This window comes from Phyllostomus hastatus, unplaced genomic scaffold (assembly GCF_019186645.2).
Source record: "Phyllostomus hastatus isolate PE091 unplaced genomic scaffold, TTU_PhHast_1.1 phas_scaffold_345, whole genome shotgun sequence".
NCBI lineage: Eukaryota > Metazoa > Chordata > Mammalia > Chiroptera > Phyllostomidae > Phyllostomus > Phyllostomus hastatus.
Genome location: NW_025334024.1, coordinates 4286202 through 4310808, shown reverse-complemented (window position 1 = coordinate 4310808; position 24607 = coordinate 4286202). Strand labels below are relative to the sequence as shown.

The following is a 24607-nucleotide window of genomic DNA, read 5'->3' as shown; positions in this document are numbered from 1 at the left end:
AGACCCCACATTTCATCTCCCTCAAAGACCTCATGTTGGCTGTCTGGCCTTCGGTCAGTTGCCTTTAGTCAGCTGCATTTGAAAACTGGCTTTTAGAGGTGGGACCCCCAACACTGACCTCTTCAGCCTTGTGGGAGCTGGAACATTTCTTCTCTCTGTCACCAGTGTAATTTACTATGTATGGGAGGTGCCTCTGTGTCTGCTTGCTCCTGACCTATGAGGCTTTTTCTTTTTTCTTTTGCAAACTCACTGGTTTTTGATCAGTCCCAGATGTGCAAACCCAACATCAGTCAAAGGGGCTGATGGCTTGTCAAGGAAGGAAACTACGACACAGGCATCATTTTGTTCCATCTTCAGTTCATGGAGCTGAATAGATCCTCAGACCTTCGTGGGGCGGGGGTCCAGAGCCCCTCAGAAAGTCCCAAATGGAGCATGCTTTGTTCTGGGACAGGGAGGGTTGGGTGGTTGGTAGGGCCAGCCATGCCCCCCTTTTTTTCCTTGGAAAGAAAAAAGTTTTATGTGGTAAAATATGCATAGGCATAATGTTGGCCTTTTTAACTATTTTAAAATGTACAGTTCAGGGACAGTTAGGACATTCACAGTGTTGTGCAGCCGTCACCACTGTCTGAGTCCAGAACGTTTTCACCCTTTCAGAAGGGGGCCCTGTCCGCATCACAAGGAGTCACTCCCCTTTGTCTCCTCCCCAGCCTCTGGCAATGACTAAGCCACTTTCTGTCTCTATGGATTCACTCTTCTTGACATTTCATATAAATGGAGTCACACATGTGTGGCCTTTTGTGTCTGGCTTCTTTCATCTGGTCTGATGTTTTCAAGGTTCATCCATGTGTTAGAGCTCCAGTCCTTTTGATGGTTCAGTAATGTTCCGTTATATGAATTGACTACATTTCACTTATCCATCCTTCCATTGACGAAAATTTGGATAGTTCCTCATTCTGCCTATTGTGAATAATGCTGCCATTAACATTTGTGTACATGTTTTTTGTTTAAACACCTAGTTTCAATTGCTTTGGGCCTATACCAGGAGCGGAATTACCAGGTCACATTAACCTATTGAGGAACCGTGTTCTCTTCTTGACTCCCTTCTGAAAGAAACATCAAGTCAGGTCATCTCATTTCAGAATCGGCCAAGGCCCTCTGCTCTGGGTGCAGGGAAGTCTGGCATCTGGGGGTTCTGGGGGAGGCGTTGGCATTCCCCCCAGGGTCCCAGCAGCAACAGGCAGCGAATCCTGACTGAGATGTTGCCCTGGAGGGGCTGCGCTTTGTCCCGCAGTCTGTGCAACTGTGGGCACCGGCAGGCAGACGCCCCCCTTTCAAGGCTGTGAGGACAGACAGTTTCTCGTGGTTGAGGCTGAAGGAGATTTATCTTCTCCGTTGTCTCCAGTGCTGTGTCAGCTTAGACAGAAGCCACAGATTCGGGGGGAAAGGAGAGGATTATGCAACTGCTGGATCATCATTTAAAAAATATTATAAATTATGAAATCCTACATTTTCAATCTGAATTTCTGGAATGTACTCCATTATGAATGCAGAGTGACACTATCTCAGCAGGAAAAAGAATCAAGCTTCTGTCTCACTTGCAGTCAAGTGGTCCTGGAACTGACCCTGGCCCCAAGTTCTTTTGGATTGGTCAAAGCCCCCCCGGAACTCTCTAGGAGTGGCTACTTGCATCCTGCCGATATCTGCTGAGACTGGCTTGAGAAGAACCTGAGAAATCCTTCTGGAGCAAAGAGGCAGTGTTTTCTGGCAGGGAAAGGTGATCGAGGGTGGGGTGTTTGCAAGGGCTCACCGAGTGGAGGCACCACGTGTGCGTGCAAAGGCCTGGAGGTAGGAAGGGGCCTGACACTCACGGAGAAAGACAAGAAAGTTCCGTGTGGCTGGAGTTTACTTTAGGGGTCAGATTCAGGAACATCAAGGGTCTGCGGTGCAGGTGCGGTGAGCCCTGCTGAGTTTGGATTCCCTGCTACGGGCTGGGCTGCGGGGCTCAGGAGTATAACAGGGTGGTGCTTTCACTTGAGAACAGATCACTGTGGAATGAGCAGTGTCCCCCAAATTGTGGGGAGTCCATCCCTGCTGGTCTCCTAGATGACTGAGTGTTAGCACAGACACAGCAGCAGCAAAGCCCACCAGCCCAGGGGCTTTTTCCTCCGTCTGCCTATGGCGGGGCCAGCGTTTCAGGTGGTAGTCAGTCCCTCATGTTGCTCCCGCACCCCACCCCCACCTCCCCTACAACAAAGAGAGCACTTTCTGCAACGAAGCCTCTGGCCAGTTTCGGGACCCAGCTGGGAGGTCCTCGCTTGGTTCTGTTTTCATTGTGTTTAATTCTATTCCGGCCCCTATTCAAGGTGGAGGTGATCAAGTTCTCTGCAAATGGTGGTAATGGAAAGTTACCTCTTAAAAGTAAAATTTTCTGAGCCCTCAGACTGGGCCAGCTCGAACAAAAATACAAAATACGCGCTAGTCCACGTAGGCGGTGAAGCTGGACGAAACTGGGGAGGGGCTGTGCCAAGGACTGAAGATGGGGAAATGCCGGGTTGAGGTGGGGAACGAGATTTGAGCGGCTGTTACCACCTGGAGCAGCGGTTCTCAAAGTGGGGTTTCACTGAAACCTGGGGGATGATGCACAGCAGCCCCTGGGAACTCATTAGAAATGTAGATTCTCAGGCCCCTCCCCAGACTTCCTGAATCAGGAGCTGTGGGAGTGGGGCCAGCCATCTGCCTTAATGAGGCTTCCAGCACTTTCTGGCGGAAGTCCATCCGCCAGACCTACTCAAATGTGAGACCTACTGCCCTAGAAAGCCGATGAAGCCTCACCCTGGGCCCTGACGCAGAAGGGGTGGGGGCCCTGGTGAGTGGGGGTAGATGGGAAGCTGTGTGGAAGGTTCTGCATACAGGACCTGGTGTGACCAGGCAGAGTCACATGGCAAGAGTGGCTCAGGAGCTAAAATGACCGCCAGGGTCAGAAGCCGGCTGAGAGTCGGTTGTTGGTGTGTCCGTGAGTCTGTCTTCCGGGAGAATGCTCAGCTGGTTGGCACTCTTGTTCTGGGCCCAGGCAAGTGTCCTGAGCATTCCAGCACCTTCCTTCAGAGCATGTTTAGTGTCCCTATATGGCCAGGAACTTGCGAAGGACATCTGTTTGTAACCCCAAAATGTCCCCTTGGAAACCATGAGTCGTTTCCGGGATAACATTTAAAATACATCTGCATGTGTATGTATTATCTGCTACCAACCCCTCTCTCCCTCCTGCCCCAGACTGGCTCCCAACACAGCCAGTCTGTTCTCCCAGGGAGAAGCACCCGGCTGCTGAAAACACTGTTTTATTCCCAGAAACCTTCAAGACCTGGGCTTCCCTGGGACTGGAGATATTTTCAGCCTTGGCATCGTTGGACAAAGTGCCCTCTCAGACGCGGGATGAACCGGGCCCTGTCTGGGAGAGCCGGTGTCTGGTCCAAGTGGGAGGCCCCAGCCAGCCGCAGGGCTTTATCTGGGCTCCGACTCGAAAGTGCGCTTTGAAGCGCTGTCCGAGCCCAGGCTCCAGCCTTGTCTTAGTCCTGGGCCCCCTGGGGAGAGAGCCCTTGAGGATTTTCTCTTGCGTAATGGTGTTCCCCGTGTAGCCACTCATGCTTCTCCCGGTCCATCCTTCAAACAGGAGCCAGAGAGATTTCAAAGTTTTATTAAAGTTGAACGTCCTAGAGGGGACTGCACACTCACTCGCGCACTGGCAGATACGTTTTCTCCAAGTGCTCGTGTGCATGCTAGGACCCCGGGCAGCTGCAGGACCTGGCCAGTCCCCCTGGGGCCTGTCCCATCCCTCCCCCAGTGGGTAACCGTTTCCGGACTTCTAATAGCACAGATTGGTTTTTCCTGGTTTTGAACTTTGCATAAACAGCACCGTGCATGTTTAATCACTGGAGTCTGGCTTCTTTAGTTCAGTGTTATGTCTGTGAGCTTTGTCTGCTCGTTGCATGCTGACAGGCTTTCAAAGCATAAATCAGACCCCATCACCGTCAGCTTCACTTTCCCACCCGCATGTTTGTTTTTGCTTTTAGAGTAAAACCATGACTCCTTGGTGTGGCTTCCAAGGCCCCTGACCACCTCGCCCTCCCTGCCTCTGTGACCCTATTTCTCCCTCTTTCCACTGGCTTTGCCCCTGTCCTGGGTCATGCTGGGACAGTGACCCTCTCTAAGCCTTTGTGCTTACTGTTCCTGCTGCCTTTCTTCTCCTTGGGATCTCAGCGGGACTCCACTGTCCATCCTGGCTAGAGTGGTCCCACCCCGACCACCGCTCAGCTTCCCCATCCTGTTCCCAGGGGTGCTTTCCTCATGCCGTCTGTCTTTAGTTGCTGCTACGTCTCCTTCCCTTCCATTCCCAAGAGTGGACTGTCTAGTCCCCTTGCATATCCCAAGGACTCTGTGGCCACTTGAGGATTTGCACTGGGGATTTTCATCAGCAAAGCAATGTGGAGATTCCATAGCCGGGTGCTAGAGAATTTCTGAGCTGGTGTCTTTGAGCTTGGTTCAAAATCAGGGATTGTCACTCAACCTGGCAGATACCACCTAGTACCAGTGAATCATGCAATTCAGGCAGGAGGCTGGTCCAGGTGCGGCCAGCCCTGAAGCCTGGAGCAGAGGTGATCTGAGATGCCTGAATTCACCCAGGGGGACAAGGGAAAGAAACAGCCATTAAACACCGCTAGCTCTTAGGACTTTGCTGCTGGGCTTTTTAGAACCACTAACTTTGTAATCTTCATATCTCTCCTTCATCCCTGGGGGAAATTCACTGAAGCCCTGGGGGTGGGGGGCTTTAGCGTGCCCCTTAGGAATTGGAGACACTGAGAGGTAAAGGGTCTTTCTGTGTAGGGTCTCTCTCTACATGGTGGAGGCAGGATTTGAACCTGGGTCTGACTCAATGCCCATGCTTTTCCACACGCCTTCTGGCAGGCCTTGATGTCTTGCCCTTTGGAGATGGCTGTCTCCTGCTGTTCACCTAAAGCTTTGCTGAGAACATTGGACCCAAGGAAACATTCAAACATTTGTAAGAAAAAAGAAAAGGGCCCCAGGAGTTATGTGCAAAGTATTTTTTTCAAAATTTTTAAAAAAAAATCCTTACCTGAGGAAATATTTATTGATTTGAGAGAGAGAGGAAGGAGAAGAGAAAGAGAGAGAAACATCAGTGTGAGAGAAGCATCAATCTGTTGCCTCCAATATGCACCCTGATTGGAGCCAGACCTGCAACCTAGGTACATGTCCTGACCAGGGATCAAACCTGCAGCCGTTTGGCATACAAGATGGTGCTCCAACCAATGGAGCCACGTTGGCCATGGCTGTGCTGGGAATTCCAAGCCCATGTTAATTTATTATCCAGTCCCTTGAGAGTGGCTTCTTTGTTACATTCTCTTGGCTCACGTTGAATGCACCTGGTTTTAGTTCTTTTTTTTTTTTTTTTTGCACAAAGGAGATTACGTGTCTGTTGAATGAGGCTTTTTTTGTTGTTGTTCAGAATTTTGTGTATTCTCTGTGTGATACTTAAAAATGGAATGAGTTTGTATATTATACTTGTTCAGTGTATATCCCACAAGAGCATGCCTTCTGCCAAGGGCACAGGAGGAAAGAAGGGGCCGTGGGGTGGGCATTTCTCGTAAGCCAAGTGGACTGCTGGCCAGCCAGCCTGGGTTGTGGGGAATCCAAGGTGTCTGTTTCCTCCCTGTCCAGCCCCAATCCTGTGGGGAAGGGTTTAAGGAAAACCGACACGATCGCCTGCCATCCCCACCCCTTGGTGTCTGGTACTGACCCAGACACTCTTCCTGAGAGGTTCTGCCGAGTCCTGGCATCTGCCCAAGACGTGCCTGCTGGGGAGTCTTCTTCTCTCTTCCCATATCCACCACTCCATTCCTGGAATTTGTGGGTGGTTTGTGGTACGACTCTGATCCGTGCCTGGCCTCGCTCATATGTCAAATTCTCCTTTGTGCTTCTGAGGAAGAGCAAAGCCCAAAGCACCCAGGTCTTAGCTGCTGTCCAGTGGGTGGGGTGACTAACTGAGTGAGTGGGGCTGACATGGGGCTAGAAGTCCGAATAGCCCTGACGTTTTGGGGAACCACTGCCTGGATGAGCCAGGACTGCTAAGCAGACGGAGTGTGGTGGATGCATCGGCATCATCCACAGGCCTGTGTGACTGTGAGCAAGTTGCTTCTCCATTTGAGCCTCAGTCTCCTCCACTGTACAACAGGGCTCGTAATCACAGTGGCCCCATCTGTCTGTGGAGAGGATGAATATGCAATGCTAGGAGTAGGGCCCAGCTGTTTGGTCCACACTCATCTCTCTTTGGCCGGGTTATCGGTGATGACTATTCATTGAGCATTGAATCCCCACTGGGGTCTGAAGTCAAACAAGCTCAGTGGCAGCCAGTGGTGTACCGGGGCTGGCTCCCTAGCTCACGTTTCAGAAAGATCATGAGCCAGTTAAGTGCAACCATCCTTAAACATTAAATTATGTATGTTTACAGTTAAATAAGTCATATTTTAAACAAAGGTAATAACCACTCAAGACTCATCATGCCCTAATTTTTTATTGCACTTTACTTTTATCTCTGCTCTTGAGGTTATTGGTATGCTAGCACAAGTCTTTCCAGAACCCCGTGTTCAGTACCTCATGTTGTGTGCTTGAAATTGGCCACGGTGGAGTATTTACACCAGGGAAATTGGCAAACACTACAAATAAGGGTGGGCTTAAAAATTTTTTTTGAGTGTTGGTTATTAAACATTTACCAGCACATCACTGATTTAAGCCCTCAAGAAGCACATAGTCTACCTGGCGAGGCAAATAGTACGAACAGATGCAATGCAGGCTGGTGAGTTCTAGGACATCCAGGGGCCAGTCCACTCAGCTCAGACTGAGCCCTAGAAGGACATAGTGCTCCATGGCAGCCATGGCGTCTGAGCTGGGTCATTGTCATCAGTGTGAATTGCCATGCACATCTGCACAGATGGCTCCTGGACTATTGGTCAGCTTTAGTGCTCTAGATCTGATTCATGACATCTCAGCACCTTCTTCCCCATAAGGTGGGAGAAAGTGGCCGCAGTTCAAGCCATGTGCTGAATAAAGTGTGTTTTATTTTATTTTTAAATATATCTTATTGATTATGCTATTACAGTTGGCCTAATTTATCCCCCTTTGCCCCCCTTCACCTGGTACCCCCCATTCCCTCTGGAAATCTCCCCCCTTAGTTCATGTCCATAGGTCATGCATAAAAGTACTTTGGCTACTCCATCTCCTATATTGTTATCAAGATCCCCGTCTACTCTGTACCTACCAATCTGTACCTCTTAATCCCTGCACCTTTTTTTCCCTTCTCTTCCTTCTCCCTCCCAACTGATAATCCTCCAACTGATCTCACTATCTATGATTCTGTTTCTATTTTGCTTGTTTGCTTAGTTTTTTTTAATTCAATTGTTGATCATTGTGAATGATTGGCATTTTAATGTTCATAGCTTTGATCTTCTTTTTCTTAAATAAGTCCCTTTAACATTTCATGTAATAACGACTTGGTGATGATGAATTCCTTTAGCTTGACCTTGTCTGGAAAGCACTTTATGTGCCCTTTGGTTCTAAATGATAGCTTTGATGGATAGAGTAATCTTGGTTGTAGGTCCTTGCTTTTCATCACTTTGAATACTTCTTGCCAATCCCTTCTTGCTTGGAAAGTTTCTTTTGAGAAATCAGCTGATAGCCTAATGGGAACTCCTTTGTAGGTAACTCTCTGTTTTTCTCTTGCTGCTTTTAAGATTCTTTCTTTATCTTTAACCTTTGGCATTTGAATTATGATGTGTCGTGATGTGGTCTTCTTTGTGTCTATCGTGTTTGGGATTCTCTGTGCTTCCTGGACTTGTATGTCTATTTCCTTCACTAAATTAGGGAAGTTTTCTTTCATTATTTTTTCAGATAAGTTTTCAATTTCTTGCTCTTTCTCTCCTCCTTCTGGCACTCCTATAATTCGAATGTTGGTATGCTTGAAGTTTTCCCAGAGGCTCCTTAGCCTATCCTCATTTTTTCTTCTTGCTGTCCTAATTGAATGTGGGTTTTTTTCCTTATGTTCCAAATCATTGATTTGATTCTTGGCTTCATCCACTCCACTGTTGATTCCCTGTAAATTTTTCTTTATTTCATCTAGTATAACCTTTATTTCTGCCTGGATCTTTTTTATGCTGTTAAGGTACCCAAATGAGTTCCTTGAGCATCCTAAAAACCTGAGTTTTGAACTCTGTATCTTATAGATTGCTTATCACCATTTTGTTTAGTTCTTTTTCTGGAGTTCTGTTCTGTTCTTTTATCTGGGTCATGTTTCTTTGTCTCCTCATTTTGGCAGCCTCACTGTGATTGTTTCTATGTGTTAGGTAGAGCTGCTTTGATGCCCTGTCTTAGTAGTGTGCCCTATTGTAGAAAAGTACACCAGTAAGTTGGGTGGGGTTGGGTCTTGGGTAATCACCAGGGTGGGGCAACCTGTGTGAACCAGGTTGATGGAGTTTCTTACATGATGTTCAAGCTCTGTGGCTCTGTGTGGGGAAGGGCTCAGAAAGGGGACAATGGCTGTGGCCTGGCCTCTGGAGTTTTGTCCAGGAGGAGACTATTCCCTGGCACTTGCCCTGATGCCAGACACTTCAGTTTCTCCCCATCTGCCACTGGTGCCCTTTCAGCTGCTACCTCGGTCCTGGAGCCCAGAGGGAGTGAATCTGCGTAAGTCTCTTATGGGCCCTTTGAGAGGACATGCCTGAGAACCCCGCAGTTTCTTCCATTGCTCCACCCCTCATTGGTTTTTACAGCCAGAAGTTATGGGAACTTATCTTCCTGGTTCTGGGACCCTAGACTGGGGGATCTGGTGTGGGGCTGGGATCTTTTGCTCCCGAGGTATACCTCTGAATTTTTATCTACCACACGTGGGTGTGGGGACACCCGTTCCATGTCTCCATGTCTCTGCCCCTCCTGCCCATCTGGACGAATGTGCTTCTTTAATTCCTTGGTTGTTGGACTTCCCATATAGCTCAATTTTCTGATAATTCTGGATGATGGTTGTTTTGTAGTTTAGTTGTAATTTTTGCTGTGGTTGGACAAGGAAGCCCTCTGTGTTTACCTGTGCCTCCATCTTGATAAGAAGCCCCTAAAGCAGGTTTTAAATTTAAGAGAAGGTTCTTCCCTCTCCTCCTTAAACATTAGACATTTATTAGGATTTTTAAAAGTTAAATCTCATCTCAAGGCAGAGATGAGCCTTTGAAATAATGTGGTGAAGAGAGAAGAGTCTTCTTTACTGCATTCCCCATTATTAACACCAGCCTTCTGAGAGTCCCTTCAAACAATGAGTCTGTAGGGCATTCAGCAGCAGCATCATTATTATAATAGCTAACACTGTATAGTTGTACACTACATAGCTAACATGGTCATGTTTACTCCCTCCTTCATTCCTTACTCCATAGCTCATCCCTAGACCCTAACCTGCCCCTCCCCTGGGCCAGCCTGGGTAGATTAATCCAAGCTCATTGGTGAAGATTCAGCTGAAGAGTTACTACCTCCCTGATGCCTTCGGGAGCTTAATCATGCCTGTAGACCTGCTGGTCTTGTTCACCAATGTCTGACAAGTGCTATAATTCCCTTCTCCCTTACAGATACTTACACTGGAGCCCAGAGTAGCCACATGCCATGTCCAAGGATGCTGCCCCTCACTAGCTACATACAACTGGTGTGGGGCAGTGTCACAGATTAAACCCAGATTTCTATTCCCTGAGGGTCCAAGCTTCAGGCCATAATAAAGAAGCCAACATCACATGTATTTTTTTATACAGCTCTTCTGATCTAGGGAGGAGGAAGAGAGTCACACATCCATTCTATGAATATTTATTGAACACCAACTTGGCAGACATGGGTGATTCAACTGTGAATGAGCCTGACAGATCTGCAGGCATGAATAAGCAGCGATCCCAGAGTTGAGTCTTAAGTGAGGAGCAGGAATTAATCTGCCTACCCTGGGCCAGCGGGGTGGGGGGAGGGTAGCTCAGGTTCATAGGATGAGCTGTGGGAACAGCATGTGCAAAAGCAGAGAGTTTGGCACAGCCTTGGAGCCAATGGCTGACAGGCTCAGTCCTAAGATTCATCTTTCTGGCAGACTTTCCTAAACACAGGCAAAGGCAGCCGGGTGAGATGACGCATCGAACTTAAGCAAACCATGTGCCCTTTCTCTTGCTCGCTCCTGAAGGCTGAGTTTGGTGGCAGCATCTCCCAGGAGGTGACCATCAAGAAGACCCCTTGCTAGACTGGGAACCTGAGGATCTGCTGACCTGCTATGGACCCACAGAGCCTTGGCCAGAGGAGGGGGCAGTTGTAGCAGGTTGAAAGTTCCCAAGCTTTCAGAAAGACTTGGTTCCATTAGCTGCACAACCCCACAAATACCAGGCAGGTCTCCTGGACTGAGTTTTATTTTCTGTAAAATGGGGTTGAAAGCAACAACCTCCCTGAGAGATCAAAGCCCATAGAAGCTTTGGGCAAGGCTGCAGTAATTTAACTCCTGTGACTTTCACTCACCAGGCTTGGGTCTCCCTGTTGACCCTGGGGTTTGAAAGCCCAGGGACCTTGTAGGTCCCTTCCCACCTCTCCATTGGCCTGGTATCTGGTGTATTCCCATGAGACCTTGCTGACTTTACCATATTTGTGGTCTGCTTAATCATGCCTGCAGGCCTGTTAGGCTTGGTTTTGCAACTTTGGCAAAGAAGAACAACATCTTTCAGAGAGCATTTCTGCTGTGTTATAGAGCCATCCACAGCAGATGTTTCAAGCTGTTGATAAGAGGCCAGGGGTGACAGAGCTGAAGAGAGCTCCTCTGGAAAATGCCCACCTCTTAAGCCACCTTGACAACCCTAGGAGAATTGGGGAGCAGGAGTACAGAGCCAAAGAGTGTGGGCCTCACTGTCTGGGTGTGATGTGTGAGCTCCTCCAGGATGTTGGGTAAACAGCCAGAACCCCAGCAGCTGGAGAGTGCTCTGTACAGAGCACCCATCAACGCCAGGGTATGAGAGGTCAGCGGGTCACATTTGAGTCAAAGGCGCATTGGCAGATGGAGATTGGAGGGGTGTCAAGCCCAGTAACAGGGGCATGTTTGGGTGAAATGTCACCATGATGTAAAGGTTTCGGTCCCATGGGGTGACACATTGGTGCCTGCTCATCCACAGAGCCACCATCTGACCCCAGGGGGCCAGTGCCTCAGCTCCACTGAGCCCGGCAGTCTTACCAAGAGGCAGAGGAGGGTAAAGAAGATTGCAGAGGGAGATGGGGTTGTTGGTGGGGGCCCATCCCTGCGTGGGTGGTGACAGGAAATCCATGGGGTAGCAGTGCGAAAGGGCTGGGAGGTCAGATGAAGCTGTGTTTCCACCTGGGGTGGAATCTTGGGCAGGTTTCTTAAACAACAGAGGCCTCAGTCTCCTCCCCTGTGAAATGCGAGAGTGGAACCCAAACCCCTGGGTCACTGGGACGTGAATTGAGAAATGCAGCGACTGGCACACAGTAGGTCTCCCACAGTGTACACCCCCGCCAGCCTCCCTGGGGGGAGCATGTACTTGTCATTGGAAAGCTTCGGGCAGCCTTGGGCAGTGTATATGTCTCATTTGTAAGAAGTTTTTGCTTTTTATTGTAATGGAAAAGGGACCAAAGTACTTTGGCCTTAAGCTCTGAATGAGCCGTTTGGGTGGCAGAGGCTGAATGGTCTGAGCAGGTGAGGGTGCTGGCATTGGCCATGAAGTGGGCCCAGCCAGTGGGCTTGCTGCTTTGACAGAGCACCGACTGTCACTGCTAGGTCCCGGCTGGAGCCTTGCCTCCGCCTCTTACCTCCTAATTTGCCTCTCTGCTTCCACCTTGCCTCCTTCCAGATAGTGCCCAGTGGGATGTTTGGAACATAACCCTGTTCGCCCACTTACCTGATGCATGTATCAGTGTGGTAGGGCCGCTGCAACCAAGGACTGCAGGCTGGGTGGCTTAAAGAACAAACAGTTTTGCCCCACAGCTCTGGAGGCTGAAGTCTGAGATCAAGGTGTCAGCAGGGCTGGTTCCCTCTAGCACCCCTCTCCTTGGCTCGTAGACAGCTGTCTTCACCCTGCATCCTCACATGGTGTTCCCTCTCTGTGTGTCTGTGTCCTAATCTCCTCTTCTTATAAGGACAGCAGTTGTATTGGATTAGGGCCCACCCCGTGACCTCATTTAACTCAATCACATCTTTAAAGGCCTGATCTCCAAATACAGTCACACTCAGAGGTGCTAAGGGTTGGGGCTTCCACATATGAATTTAGGAGAGACACACACGCTCAGCCCAGAGCCCTGGGCTGGTTCCCCTGTGCCAGCACCATGCTGGGCTCTGGGAATGCAGATGTGAGTGAGACACAAGCCCTATCATTGCTATGATTCTGCTTCAGTCTTCAGTGCTCTGCTGCTTAGACTTAGCAGGAACATCAAGACCTGGGCCTTGCCCCTCGCCAGCATGGGCCCCCAGGCACCCTAAGCTCCAGTCAGACCACCCACTTGCAGACTCAACAGAATACTGGACGTGCCGCCCAGCATGGTGCTGCAAATGGGGTGACCCAGGGCAAGCCTGTGTGTCCCAGGCCAGCGATTGGCGCAGATCAGAGAAGGTCTCAAAGAAACTTTTTCTCTTCCCTCCTTTCACGGTGTTTTCTCCCAATGGGAGGTTCCAGGAAACCCCATGGTTCTCCCAACTCTAAAACTCCCACTAAGGCTTTTTCAGGTCCCTTTGGAACCTTCTAGGGAAGGACAGTCTATAGGCCCTGGAGTGTGGGGCTCCTTTAATGTTCAGTGTGAATGAAGATGGCTTCACTTTGGAATAAGGTCACACTTGTTCGGGGGAACATGCCAGAAGGATACGCTTGGGACCCGCAGTTGTTTCACTGCCCTTTCACACGTTGGCATTTTGCTTTGTTTTAAAGTGGACAAGTATGAAGGACAGGGTGCATTCACCACCTAGGTCCAGACTCAGAGGACACCCTCACTGGCTACAGCGTGGTGTAACTGCTTCGCAGTTTCTGCCAACTCAGCCTGTCTGCCTAGCTAAGGTGAACAGGAGTTGACACTTCCAAATGTGTTTGCAATTTTAAAGTAGAAATAACATTCTCCTTCCCAGTTCCACTGTCCTCAGCCCCTGGAGTCAACCATCACCATGAACTTATTCTGATTCAGTCCTGGATTTACCATACAAACACACACATACACAAGTGTGTGCAAACACAAAGATACAGACATGCGTATATGCATATATATGTAATATATGCATATAACATATACATATAGATGTTTGTATATACATGGACATGCATATCCAAAAATATACAAAATATTTACATGTTTTAAAATGTATATAAATAATACAATTAGCATAATATCCTACAACTTGCTTTTTTAACCCAACACAGTATTTGAGTTTTATGCTGACACCCACACAGCTCTAGCTCATCCCTTTTGCCTGCTGTATAATGTTCTACCTCGTGCCTGCCCAACGACTTATTTACTGATTATCCCTACTGATAGTTGTTTGAGTTGTGCCCATTGGCAGTATAAATCAAGCCCAGGTTTTAGTCTGGCTGAGCCACAGTTGAGTTATATAAGCAGTTCACATCTCACATTTGCGGGTGCCCCTCCCTTCCAGCTGCATAAGCGTAAAGAGCAAGTTGAGTGTGGTCATGATGCCAGTGTGGACGATCTGTGATGTCAGTCCTCGCTCACTTCGTCTCGAATCTTGATCCAGCGTCAGTATGTTTGGCATTGCTTTCAGCCTGGCCTTCTGCAGCTGGGAAATGCTCATATATGGTGGTGTGACTAACCTGAGAGAGAAACGGGGGACCCCGAGGGGTTCTGCATTACTGGGTTGATTCCCAGTGGGGCGAGTGAGCACGCAGAAGTCCTCCCCGCCGTCCCCGGGGCCCTGCCCCAAAGGGAACTCCGTGGCAGGAAGGCCACATGCAGCCCATGCCAAAGAGAGCCCGGCCTCCCCTCTGGATGGCGGCTATTTTTATCTGAAGCGCGGGCTCAGTCAGGACCCTGGAGAGTTTCCAGGGTCGGAGATGGGAACTGCCTCTTTCCCATAGCTCCTCGGCTCTGCCCAGCCTCCTGGGATTCCCGGCTCTGCTCCTCTGCTCTTTCAGGCGACTCGTTCCCTCCCTGCCCTGCTGTGTCTTGCCCCTGAGGATGTGCTCTCCTGGCTGCCATCTTTCAGTCCCAGCTAGCCTGACTGGTGAGCACTGGTGAACACTAATGTGGATGAAGACCAGGATCGAGGCTCCCAGGATTCTGAGTGGGTCAGCTTGGAGGCACGGCTGCCACCCTTCCCACCCAGGGAGCCCCCTCCTCCAGCTCCCTGTAATTTCTTCAGTCATCTCTCACCCACTGGCTGGGGACTGTGGCTCTTCTCACCTGTCTCCTCAGGGTCTAACACACAATCAGTGCCCAGTAACGGTCATCGGGTGACTGACCGACTCTCCCTTGGGAGTAAAGCAGAGGCGAGAGATATAAATGAACACACTCAAGCCCTGCCTGGATCAGCTGACAGCCAAGAGGAGGACCACAGCTGGTGGCCCTATAGTGGAGGTGAGACCCCTCGGAGCTGTCACACCTGCATTCCAGTCCTAGCATCTGTGCCTACCAGTACAGAGCCTGGTGCCTGTGGTGTCACTACTCCAAGACTCAGCTTTCGCATCCGTGAAACAGGAGTGAAGGCAGGCCGATCCCTGGGTTGTCCTGCGATTGGGGATGGTGTGAATGATGTGACCGGCCCACGTAGATGCCCAGGAAAGATTTTTAGAATGAATAAAAGGCACAGTGAAAGCTCATCTAATCCCGGCCCTTGGAATTTTCAAGTGAGTAGGTGTATTCAAAGACTAATGTAGCTCTTCCTCAGTTGAGTGCCGGGGAAGAAATGTTAGTAAGAGGATTATTTGGGGACTTGCAGAGCAAAGGCAAGGAAAGGCCATCAAGACCCTTGAGAAAGAAAGTGAGAGCACTTTCTTTCCTGCAGTTGGCACCATGGATCTCTGGGACAGTGAATCCCACCAATGCGACCCCACAGCCCCACAGCCCCACAGCCCTGACAGATGTCAGGGCTGGGCTTCCAGGGACGCACTTCAGGAAGCATGGCTCCAAGATGAGGCCCTGAAGGTCTGGGAGTTCCAGCCCACCCTCTTCTTCTGTCCCCTGCAACTGCTGTTGGCTTTGTCAACCAACAGGAAGTAACCATCCTGATGCGTTTGTTGGGAACTGATTACCCACACAAACTGCTAACTGAGTAGCCAAAAGGGAAGCACCTGCCAAGTGTCTGGAATGGGCTCATCATCAGACAGGAGCGGTGAAGGGAGGCCACGTGCTTGGTTGGTGAGTGGGTTTGCCAGGCAGGTTCGAGGGTGAGACTGGGGGACATGGCACCCCTTGGAGGTCTTCCCTCTTTCCCCTGTCACTTCCTCCAAGGGTCAAGTCAACAGGTGCCTTGTTGCTCGGTGGAGCACGCAGCTGGGTGGGGCCCTGGCTGGGCCTGGTGGTGCGCTGGAGTGTGTGACTACTATGGGGGTGGGGCTGGTGGAAGGGCTGTGATAAGAGGAGCCTTGTGCAGCCATGAGTCTGGGGATGCCTGTTAGGTAACATGGTAAACCACCTTAGGTAAACTGAGTCTCACTTCACGGGGACCGGGAAGTTGGCTACCAACGTTTGTTCAGGGCAGGTCCTTTGGGGATGTGAAATGACCGCATCAATGTCCTTTGGGAGCAGGGGACAGAACTTAACTCAGGCTGTAGGCCCGCCTGAGTCCTGAATGAGTAGAAACGCTGGCTCGAGATGACAGAAGATGGTGATGGGAGAAACGGGGTTCAGGAGAGACTGTGGCAAGATGTCCTTTGTGGAGTCCAGCAGCTAGCCTCACTGGAAGCCCTTCCTGTCAGTGGGACTTTGGTTACTGAGCTCCCATGAGCCTCAGTTTCCACATCTGCAAAGAGGGAAGAACGTTGCCTACTCCATTCACTGCTGAAGCCATCGCGAGAGCTGGTCTAATACTGGCTGATGTTTTCTCCCGCTGCCCTCTGCTTCCTTCCAGAGCTCCCGAGCACCCAGCTCTGCCCCCGGAACCCAGGCTGCCGTCCCTCCTGTTCTTGCTGCCAGAGAGGAGCCATGAGCTGCACCCTGAATGGCCTCATCCCCTTGGGGCTGCTGGTGCTGGTCTGTGGGGCCCGAGGCTTTTTCCTGCCCAATGTCACACGCTTAGAGAAGCTGCTCAGTAAGTACCAGCAGGACGAGCCCCAGGCCCGGGTCCGCAGGGCCATCCCCAGGTCGGACCAGGAGGAGATCCTCATGTTGCACAATAAGCTGCGGGGCCAGGTGCACCCTCCGGCCTCCAACATGGAGTACATGGTGAGTGCTGGCTCCCCAACCGGGGCGGGAGGCCCGAGCTCTATCTGTCCTGTCCGCAGTCACTGGGTATGTGGCAGGCTTGGGGGCTTGGGCGGCAGAGGGCCCTTTGCCCCTGTTCTTGACCCCCCACCGAAACAGCACCTGTGAGTTCCCCAGCAGAGGCTGCTTCGTGGCCAGCTCCCCGTGGCACCCCTCTGGGGCTCAGCCCCCAAACCCACCCTGAGCCTTCTACCAGGCCCTCCAGGAGGTGGGTGAGGAGAGTCTCAGGGCTGGGCTCTGCCACCTCCTAGTGGTGTGGCCTGGGCATCGGCCAGTCTGAGCTTCAGTTTCCACCTTGAGGGTATGTCCTGTCACAGTTCCTGCGACAACAGAGCACAGACCCCCTTCAACGGCACCTTCTCTGTGAGAAGCGAGTGTGGCCGAGTCTGAGATGAGGCGTCTGTAGGAAAGGAAAAGGCACAGAAGGCCCAGTGGGGTGCCCTTGGACCTGGAGAAATCCCACTGAGGAACAGAGGGGACAGGCAGCTCTTCCAGGTCCGGATCTCCCGCCCTGTCTTTGCTCACGTGTTTCCATCCCCATCAGCACCTGTTCTCATCCCCTGCCCCAGGAAGTGGGCGGGGTTATTTTGCCCATTTAATGGGTTAGGAAACTGAGGCCCAAGGCCACACGGCTGGCAGTGCCAGAGCCAGAGTCAAACCTGGGTCCAGCTGGCTCCAGGACCTGTGCCCTCAGCCACCACTCTGCACCCAGTGAAGCACCCCTCCCACCAGTTATCATTCCTTTCCAACCCATCTTCCCATCCTGCTCTGGTCTCACCTTGATTAATGGGACAGCCTCAGCGCTGGGGGAGGGGGTTGCCACCCCTCATTCTGAATCCTGCCGTCACGTTACGCTCCCTGAATCTTCATTTTTTCCGCTCTTTCTCCAGCTCAGGAGCTTCCAGGGCCCTCTGTGCCCAAAACGAGGCCTGGGTGCTGCTTGCCTGGCATCCGAGGCTTCTAGCAGGAGCTCCGTCTCTTCATGACCTGTTTCCCTCCCTCCCCTTTGGCCAGAGAGGTCTTCTGGGTGTCCTCTGATGATACTGTGTGCGCAGCCACTGCCCCCTCCCCCGCAAGAGCACTTTCCCACCATCGTTTTCCTCGTCCTGCTCCTCTGCAGCCCTCCCCACCGGCCACACTCCTCCCTGTCCCCTGGACTAAGCTGTCCCTTTTCACGTTGCCGTGTGCCCCGGCATGGGTAGTGCCCATGGTTGGGGAATGTCCCATGTGTCTCTGAGCCCCTCACTGTCCCTGCATGTGCCCACACTAGGTGGCCCGTCACCAGCTGTAGGGAAGAAGAATGGGCCATTCTCCTGGGCAGAGCCCTGCTAGTAAGGTTTTGGGAACTCGTGACAAAACATTCTTTCCCCCCCTCAAGAAAATTGGCCAGGCATTTATTCTAAAGGGGCTGTGCTAATTTTAGGAGGAAGAAGGGGTGACCTTTCTAAATGCATGGGCAGCTTATGGAGACCTTTTTAGGGGTAGAGTTGTAGGAAATTAGGGTAGATTTCTTTGCAGCTTTGGAAAGAGACTTCTTCCCCGTCCTTCCCTGGACATGATGCTTTGGCCTTGGTCTCCATGGGGAAAGGACGCTCTGTACCTTTCTCTGCATGGGTCATCCTGCACCCTGTGCCCTTCCACCCTGGGGCCCGAGGGGTGCCCCTAGGGAGCATGTACTTTCCCCAGCCCGAAGCTCACAGAACCCCAAAGTCCCAGGGTCCTGGCTGCCTCCCACCTCTGCTGGAACGGGCTGGGTTTCTGCTGGTCTTCTGGTGGCACTGAGCTTATTGAGAGGTTGTACGAAAGATTGGGGCAAGTGAAGGGAGCTTAGGTGGGCAGCAGGCGAGCTTGGGCTTCCAGGACAGCCCATGACGAGCCTGTTTACTTCTCTGTGTTTACTTCATGGTGTTTCAGGATTAGAGTTGGGACCTGGGTCCTTAGGTCTAAATAACCCGCCTGTCAGGGACACTGGGCCTTCAGGGCCATTGTCAGGGTCGCCTCCCTGCAGGGCCATTCAGCAGGGAAGGTGGTCAAGGCTCAGCCCTTCCACCCCAGCATGTAAGGCCCAGTGTTGACCCCTCCCCACTCCTCCATTCAGGCTTTTCTCGGACACTGGAGAGATCCCAGGCAGCAGTAGTCCAGGGCTTGGTGGGCACAGAAGGTGCGTGCCGTCGGGGGGGATGAGTGTGAGCATACCACTAGGTCCACTGCAGCTCAACGGGAGGTGGGTCGGGGTGTGAACAGGTCCTCGGGGGCTTTGCCCAAGGGTAGGACCTGCCCTGGGGTGTTGAGGAGTCTTGGTTCTCTTGCTGGGGAGAGGCAGGAGGAGGACAGGGAAACAGGCAGCTTCATGACACTCCATCCTGGGGTCTCACGGCTGGTTTACCCAGCCTCCTATTCCTGGATGGGTCCCAGGGCTCTGCCCAGACAGCCTGTCATTGGGCACCTACTGTGTGCCAGGGGCCGGGGCTACCCAGAGCGGGGACGGCCCCTGCCTGCCCGTGAGCTGGAGCATCTGTCCCGTGACTCTGGGAGGAGGCGTCGCAGCAGCTGGTTTGCAGTCGGCTCCGTGGGCCGCTTGGCATCTGTTCCTCTGCAGAAGAGGAATGACCCCGCTTGCTTTGTTCTCTCTCCGTGTTCTTTCCTGAGGAGTTATGTGTGTTCCCCAGGCCAGCTGGGAGGCGGGACCAGCTGCAGAGCTGTCTTCAGATTCTTTGGCCCAGCCCCCTGCCCAAGGCCCCTGATTTGGGGTGGGCATGATGCCAGAGGGGAGCAGTGCTGGGCAAGTTAAAAGCATTTGTTGCTACTTATTTTTGAAAATAATGGTAAAATATACATAACATAAAATTTACCATCTGAACCATTTTTAAATACACCGTTCCGTAGCATTGGGTACATTCACGTTGGTACGTAACCGTCACCACCATCTGTCTCTAGGACTTACACATCCTCCCATTTCACAGGTGAAGAGACTGAGGCTGAGAGGACAGGGACTTACCAAGGTCACTGGCAAGTTAGAGGCGGAGCAGGAGCTCTGAGGACGGCCTTGGAGACAGGCTCCTCTGAGTTCTTTGCCGACCTTCCACTTCCCACTTGCTGAGCTAGGGGCTCAGCCATCATATGCACATGACCCAGTGCCGTAGGAGCTGAACCCAGCCCCTGGTCTACCAGGAGCCACAGTGGGAGGCGACAGTGTTTTTGGTTCTTATACCCATCCTTGACTCTGAAGGTGCTCGCTTCTCCTCCCCCTGCAGACCTGGGATGAAGAGCTGGCGAGGTCGGCGGCAGCATGGGCCCACGAGTGCATCTGGGAGCACGGGCCCACCAGTCTGCTGGTGTCCATTGGGCAGAACCTGGCTATCCACTGGGGCAGGTAAGAGCCGTGTGGTCCCCTTGACTTGTGAACTGGCTGCCAAGGCTGAGCACCTACTGTGTGCTGGACTTGGTGCTCAATGTCCATGATCACATTTAGCCCTCATGATCACCCACTAAGAGAGAGAGACCTCCTGTGTCATTTACGGGTGGGGAAAACTGAGGCTCTGGGCCCCAGAACACTTCCGAGTAATTGGTGAAATGGGCGTGAGCCTGGGTGCCGACTCCAGACACTGATCATTGACTTGGGGTTTCTAGGCTGTGAGCTTTCCATTCCATTTCCTTGAAAGGGTTCGTGAGTCAGTCGCAGCTGGCCAGGAAGGAGCTGGCTAGGCAGGCTGGGAGGATGGGAATGTTTGCTCCTTCAGCGGCGGGTCAGTGCTCTCTTCTCCATCCCGGCACGTCCAGGTTCTGCTCACTCTTTAAGGCCAGGCCAGGTCCCACCTCCTCTGGGAGGTGCCCCTCCTCCCCTTCTTGTCTGGCCACAGTGGGGCTCGTTCACACCGCTGAACCTCCGAGGCCTCCTGGCCCTGCAGCGCCTTTGTCCCCTTGCCTGTGGGAGGCACTCGGCAGTGGTCAGTTAAATGTCATTGCCTGGCCTTCCCCAAAGTCAACTGGGTAACGTACCCGCGCAGCCTGCCTGGCTGAAAGTCCCCTTCAGCCTCGGGGCTCGCTTCATTAGAGGAGGTAGAGAAGATGACCTCTGACCAGTTAAGACTTACTAACCCGCGGTCAGCGTGCAGTGCCCACAAGTCCTCTGCATCGGGACCCAGTGGTGGCCAGGGTCTCAGGGGCCGCTTTCCTTTTGTCCTATTCATCAGAAAGTCAGACTGGACTTGAAATATCCCCCCAAAATACAGGCCAGAGTCTGTGTGACTCTAACCCAGATGTCTCCCAGCTCTGGACGCTCTGGAGTGGAGTCTGGCCACGAGCAGCTGCACCTCCCACAGGGCAGTTCCTTTTCAGGGCCATACCTGGGCCGACGTCACGGGGGATCGAAAGAGATATGACTTCCTAGAAGCAAACTGACACAGTATTGCTCTCCTCTGGTGAATTCTGCTTTTTATAAAATCAGTCTGCGATAGCATGAGACGAAACTGTCTGCGGGGGAAGAAATCCATCATTGCACTGTTCTGGTTCCCCGGCTTTCGTTTTCTGGGCTCCTGTGTAGCATTTGGCTGCGGGCCGGAATATTTTTACATAGTTGTAACTGTGGCCAGGACAGCTTTTAATTCATTTTTTTCCTTCTCATATAATACCAAACAGTTTTTCTATTACATAATCATTGTGGTTATCGTCTCCTAAAGGCTGCCTATGGGCTATCGAGCGGACAGGCCAGAATGTAGTCATTCTATCCTCACAGCCTGCTTTTTTTTGTTGTCGTTGGCTCGTTTGAATTATTTTATTAGGATAACTCTGAGGAGTGGCACTCACGTGGCACCAAGGTTTCCCCCTTCTGGGCGAAAGCTGCTCACTGGCTTTCCCTGGAGGCCCCCATTCTCAGGGCCCCCACGGCACCCGCCTGTCCCGAATCTCTGGAGCTTCTTCCCTCAGCTGGCTGCAGGCAGACAGGCTGGTTCCCCGGCCACGTCACTGACCACTGCCGCTCGCCCTGGGCCCTGACAGTAATTGTTACAAGCCCTCTAAGTGCCCATTCACTGCAGCGCTCTTAGGCACGGCCAGTCCCCCTCGCCGCCTTTCTCTTTACTGAAACCGCTTTGTTTACACTTACTGGAGAGGGCGACCTGGGATTTGCACCCAGTTTATTTTCTTTCCTAAGAAAATAACCAGTGCCAGCCTGGTGGATGGGGCCGAAGCGAGGGGCAGCGGCCACCAACGATGATGGCCCTGGGCCCTCCTCACTGCTGGGGCGAGGGAGGCTCAGTGAGAAATCCTAAATAGGAAGTTTTCTAAAGGGTTTGCACACTAGACTGCAGAGCTCTGCATACCTACAGGTTTCCATGCCCTAAATGAGTTTCCTGCCTTGCATTTGAGTCTTTGGGTGCCCCCACACTGGTGGCCAAGGAACAAAGCTGGTCATGACCATCCGTTGGTGGGTGACGGGGGCCCATCGGCCTGGCCCCCATAGCCAGCCACTCCCCAGCTTCCACACCCTTCCCTGCCTGCCATGCTGGGTGTCTCATCTGTGCGTCACCTGTTCAACTATTTATTCAATTTTTTTCTACATTGGCTTTGAATGGATTCATGTCTTAAATCGTTTTGTCTTAAGCAATAATACCTTTGGAATATGGGGTTCTTGGGCCGCATACATTTTCTCAAATGCACATGAAAATAAGCACATAATTGTGTTCAATTGTTTATTTTCAGTGAGTCAAAAAGGACTCATTGGGGGTCAGGTAAAAGTCTCCTGAACACACAGGTGGCATGTGGGACACCTGAGGGACACTCCTGGAACCCAGGAAGATTCCAGGGATGCCCACAGAAGCTCCTTGGCAATTTGGGTTGTAAGCATTTTTAACAGGTGCTCGGTGAGATTTGGGGCTATTGTCCCTGAAGGAGCCCCTCCTCCAGTCTACCCCCCGGGTGGTGGTGCCAGCTGTGGTCTCCATTGTTGGGTGTGTGGTGGCCAGGACATAACAAGCTGGTCTCTCCCCACAGGTATCGCTCTCCCGGGTTCCATGTGCAGTCCTGGTATGACGAGGTGAAGGACTACACCTACCCCTATCCCCATGAGTGCAACCCCTGGTGCCCAGAGAGGTGCTCTGGGGCCATGTGCACCCACTACACACAGGTAACTCGGGAGGAGTGGACCTTGGACTCAGTCCAGCATCCCCAGACCCAGGCGCTCTTTGGCCCTGCAGGACGGTTGCCCAGTAGGAAAACCTCTACTGTCATTGCCTTAGTATTTTCCTTTAATTTGGTGCTGTTCGAAGTATAGCTGGTGGATCGCGTGGTTTGTGACCGATTCACAGCTAGAACACTGAAACTAAGCTCTAGAAACTTCTATGGCACTTTTACACACTGGGACATTTTCCTCATGTGTGGTTTGTTTGTTCTGTTTTTTGTTTTGTTTATTTTTAAACAAATGTATAAATCTTCAGTGGGCTGGGGGGAAATCTGGCCCTCCATCCCTTCACCACATACCCCTTTACCACCAGCACCCTACAGATCCAGGCCAGGTTATGACACCCTGGTGTGCCTTGCCCCTTAGTTCTGATGAATGCATGTTGCCTTTCCAGATCGTTTGGGCCACCACCAACAAGGTCGGCTGTGCTGTGAACACCTGCCGGAGGATGAACGTCTGGGGGGACGTTTGGGAGAACGCGGTCTACCTTGTCTGCAATTACTCTCCAAAGTAAGTACAAGTTGCCGTGGTGGTCTGGGGTGGGATGTTTTTGCCAGCTGTGGAGGACCCAACTAAGCCTGTCTGACACAGTAAATCTCTTCATTATTTCACATAACAAGGAGTCTAGAGGTTGTGTTTCAGGGTAAGCTTAAGAGATCAGCAGTGTCAACCAGGACTCAGACTCCTTTCATCTTCCTGCTGTACTATCCTCTCCTCATTGGTGTCAAAGTGGCTGCCAGGCACTGTGCATCATGTCTTCCCAAGCAGCAGGAGGGAGAATGGTAGAAAAGAGCTCTCTCCTTGGGTCTTTCTCACCCCTGGCCCACTTTCTCCTTATGTCATTGGCTAGAACTCAACCACTTGCAGACAAGGGGGAAACAAGATTGGCCCATTTGGCTTTGACCAATGGAATTGCCCCGGATGACTTTGCAGGTCTCCTCTGGGACCACCTGAACAAATCAGAAGCAGCAATAGCTCTGACTGGGCAACAAGTGGGGTCTGTCAGTGGTATTACTCTTATTTCTTTCTCTGAAAATATGCAGCAGATAGCACTCTAGAAAGCAGGTAGTATTCATGTAGACTGAGTTTTTGCATCTTTATATGTCCCCCTCTCTGAAGGGACCACATCAAGTCTTTATATGTCATAGCCCTTCTTCCTCCTTACACAGCCTGGTGCCATTGGTGTGTCACTTATCCCTTTGCTCATTCGCCTCCATCACTCATCAGACAAATATGTGCCGGTTCTCGCAGAACTGCTCGCCTGGCTAATGGCCTGCGGTTAGCACGCTGGCCTCCCTCCGAGCACCATGCCCTGCACGCTGTGGGCCCTCGAGGTGTACTTGCTCAGTGACTGCATAAAATGGCAATGACTTCATTTATTTGGTTTGGGCCATGAGTGGCTATGAGAAGGGGCGATGCAGGGGAATCGCTGAGCTTGGAGGAAAATGGAACTCTCTGTCCACCATCTGCCTGCCTGTGGCGGCAGTGTCTCAGCAGCCCACGGGGACAAGGGGCTGCGTCACCGATGGGGAGGGATGCAGCCCATGGAAGAGCAATCAACTGGTCCACCGTGGTGGAATTCCTCGCAGGGTGGCAGGTGGGGAGTAGGAATAATTCAATTTGGCTCTTTATATAAAAAATGCACCGGAGCCCTGGCTGGTGTGGCTCAGTGGATTGAGCGTCGGCCTGGGAACCGAAAGGTGGCCAGTTTTATTCCCATTCGGGCACGTGTCTGGGTTGCGGGCCAGGTGCCCAGTTGGGGGTGTGCGAGAGGGACAACCAATCAACGTTATCTCTCACACAGTGCTGTTTCTCTCCCTCTTTTTTTTCCATCCCTTCCTCTCTCTTTAAAAATAAATAAATAAAATCTTTAAAAATATACTAAAAGACCCTATCAAAAATACAATCCTTTCCTTCTTTAGCCCCCACTCCTTTTCTTGA

The 24607-nt window shown here is 51.6% G+C and overlaps 1 protein-coding gene across 1 annotated transcript in view; it reads left to right on the top strand.

Moving 5' to 3' along the window:
* Positions 1-24607, top strand: part of CRISPLD2 (cysteine rich secretory protein LCCL domain containing 2) — a 64073-nt gene that overhangs the window by 2311 nt on the left and 37155 nt on the right. The window contains exons 2-5 of the mRNA XM_045819112.1: positions 16136-16449; positions 19743-19861; positions 22480-22612; positions 23061-23176. Of these exons, the coding sequence (XP_045675068.1) occupies positions 16210-16449; positions 19743-19861; positions 22480-22612; positions 23061-23176 (608 nt within the window). The 5' untranslated portion in view covers positions 16136-16209. The remainder of the gene's footprint in view (positions 1-16135; positions 16450-19742; positions 19862-22479; positions 22613-23060; positions 23177-24607) is intronic.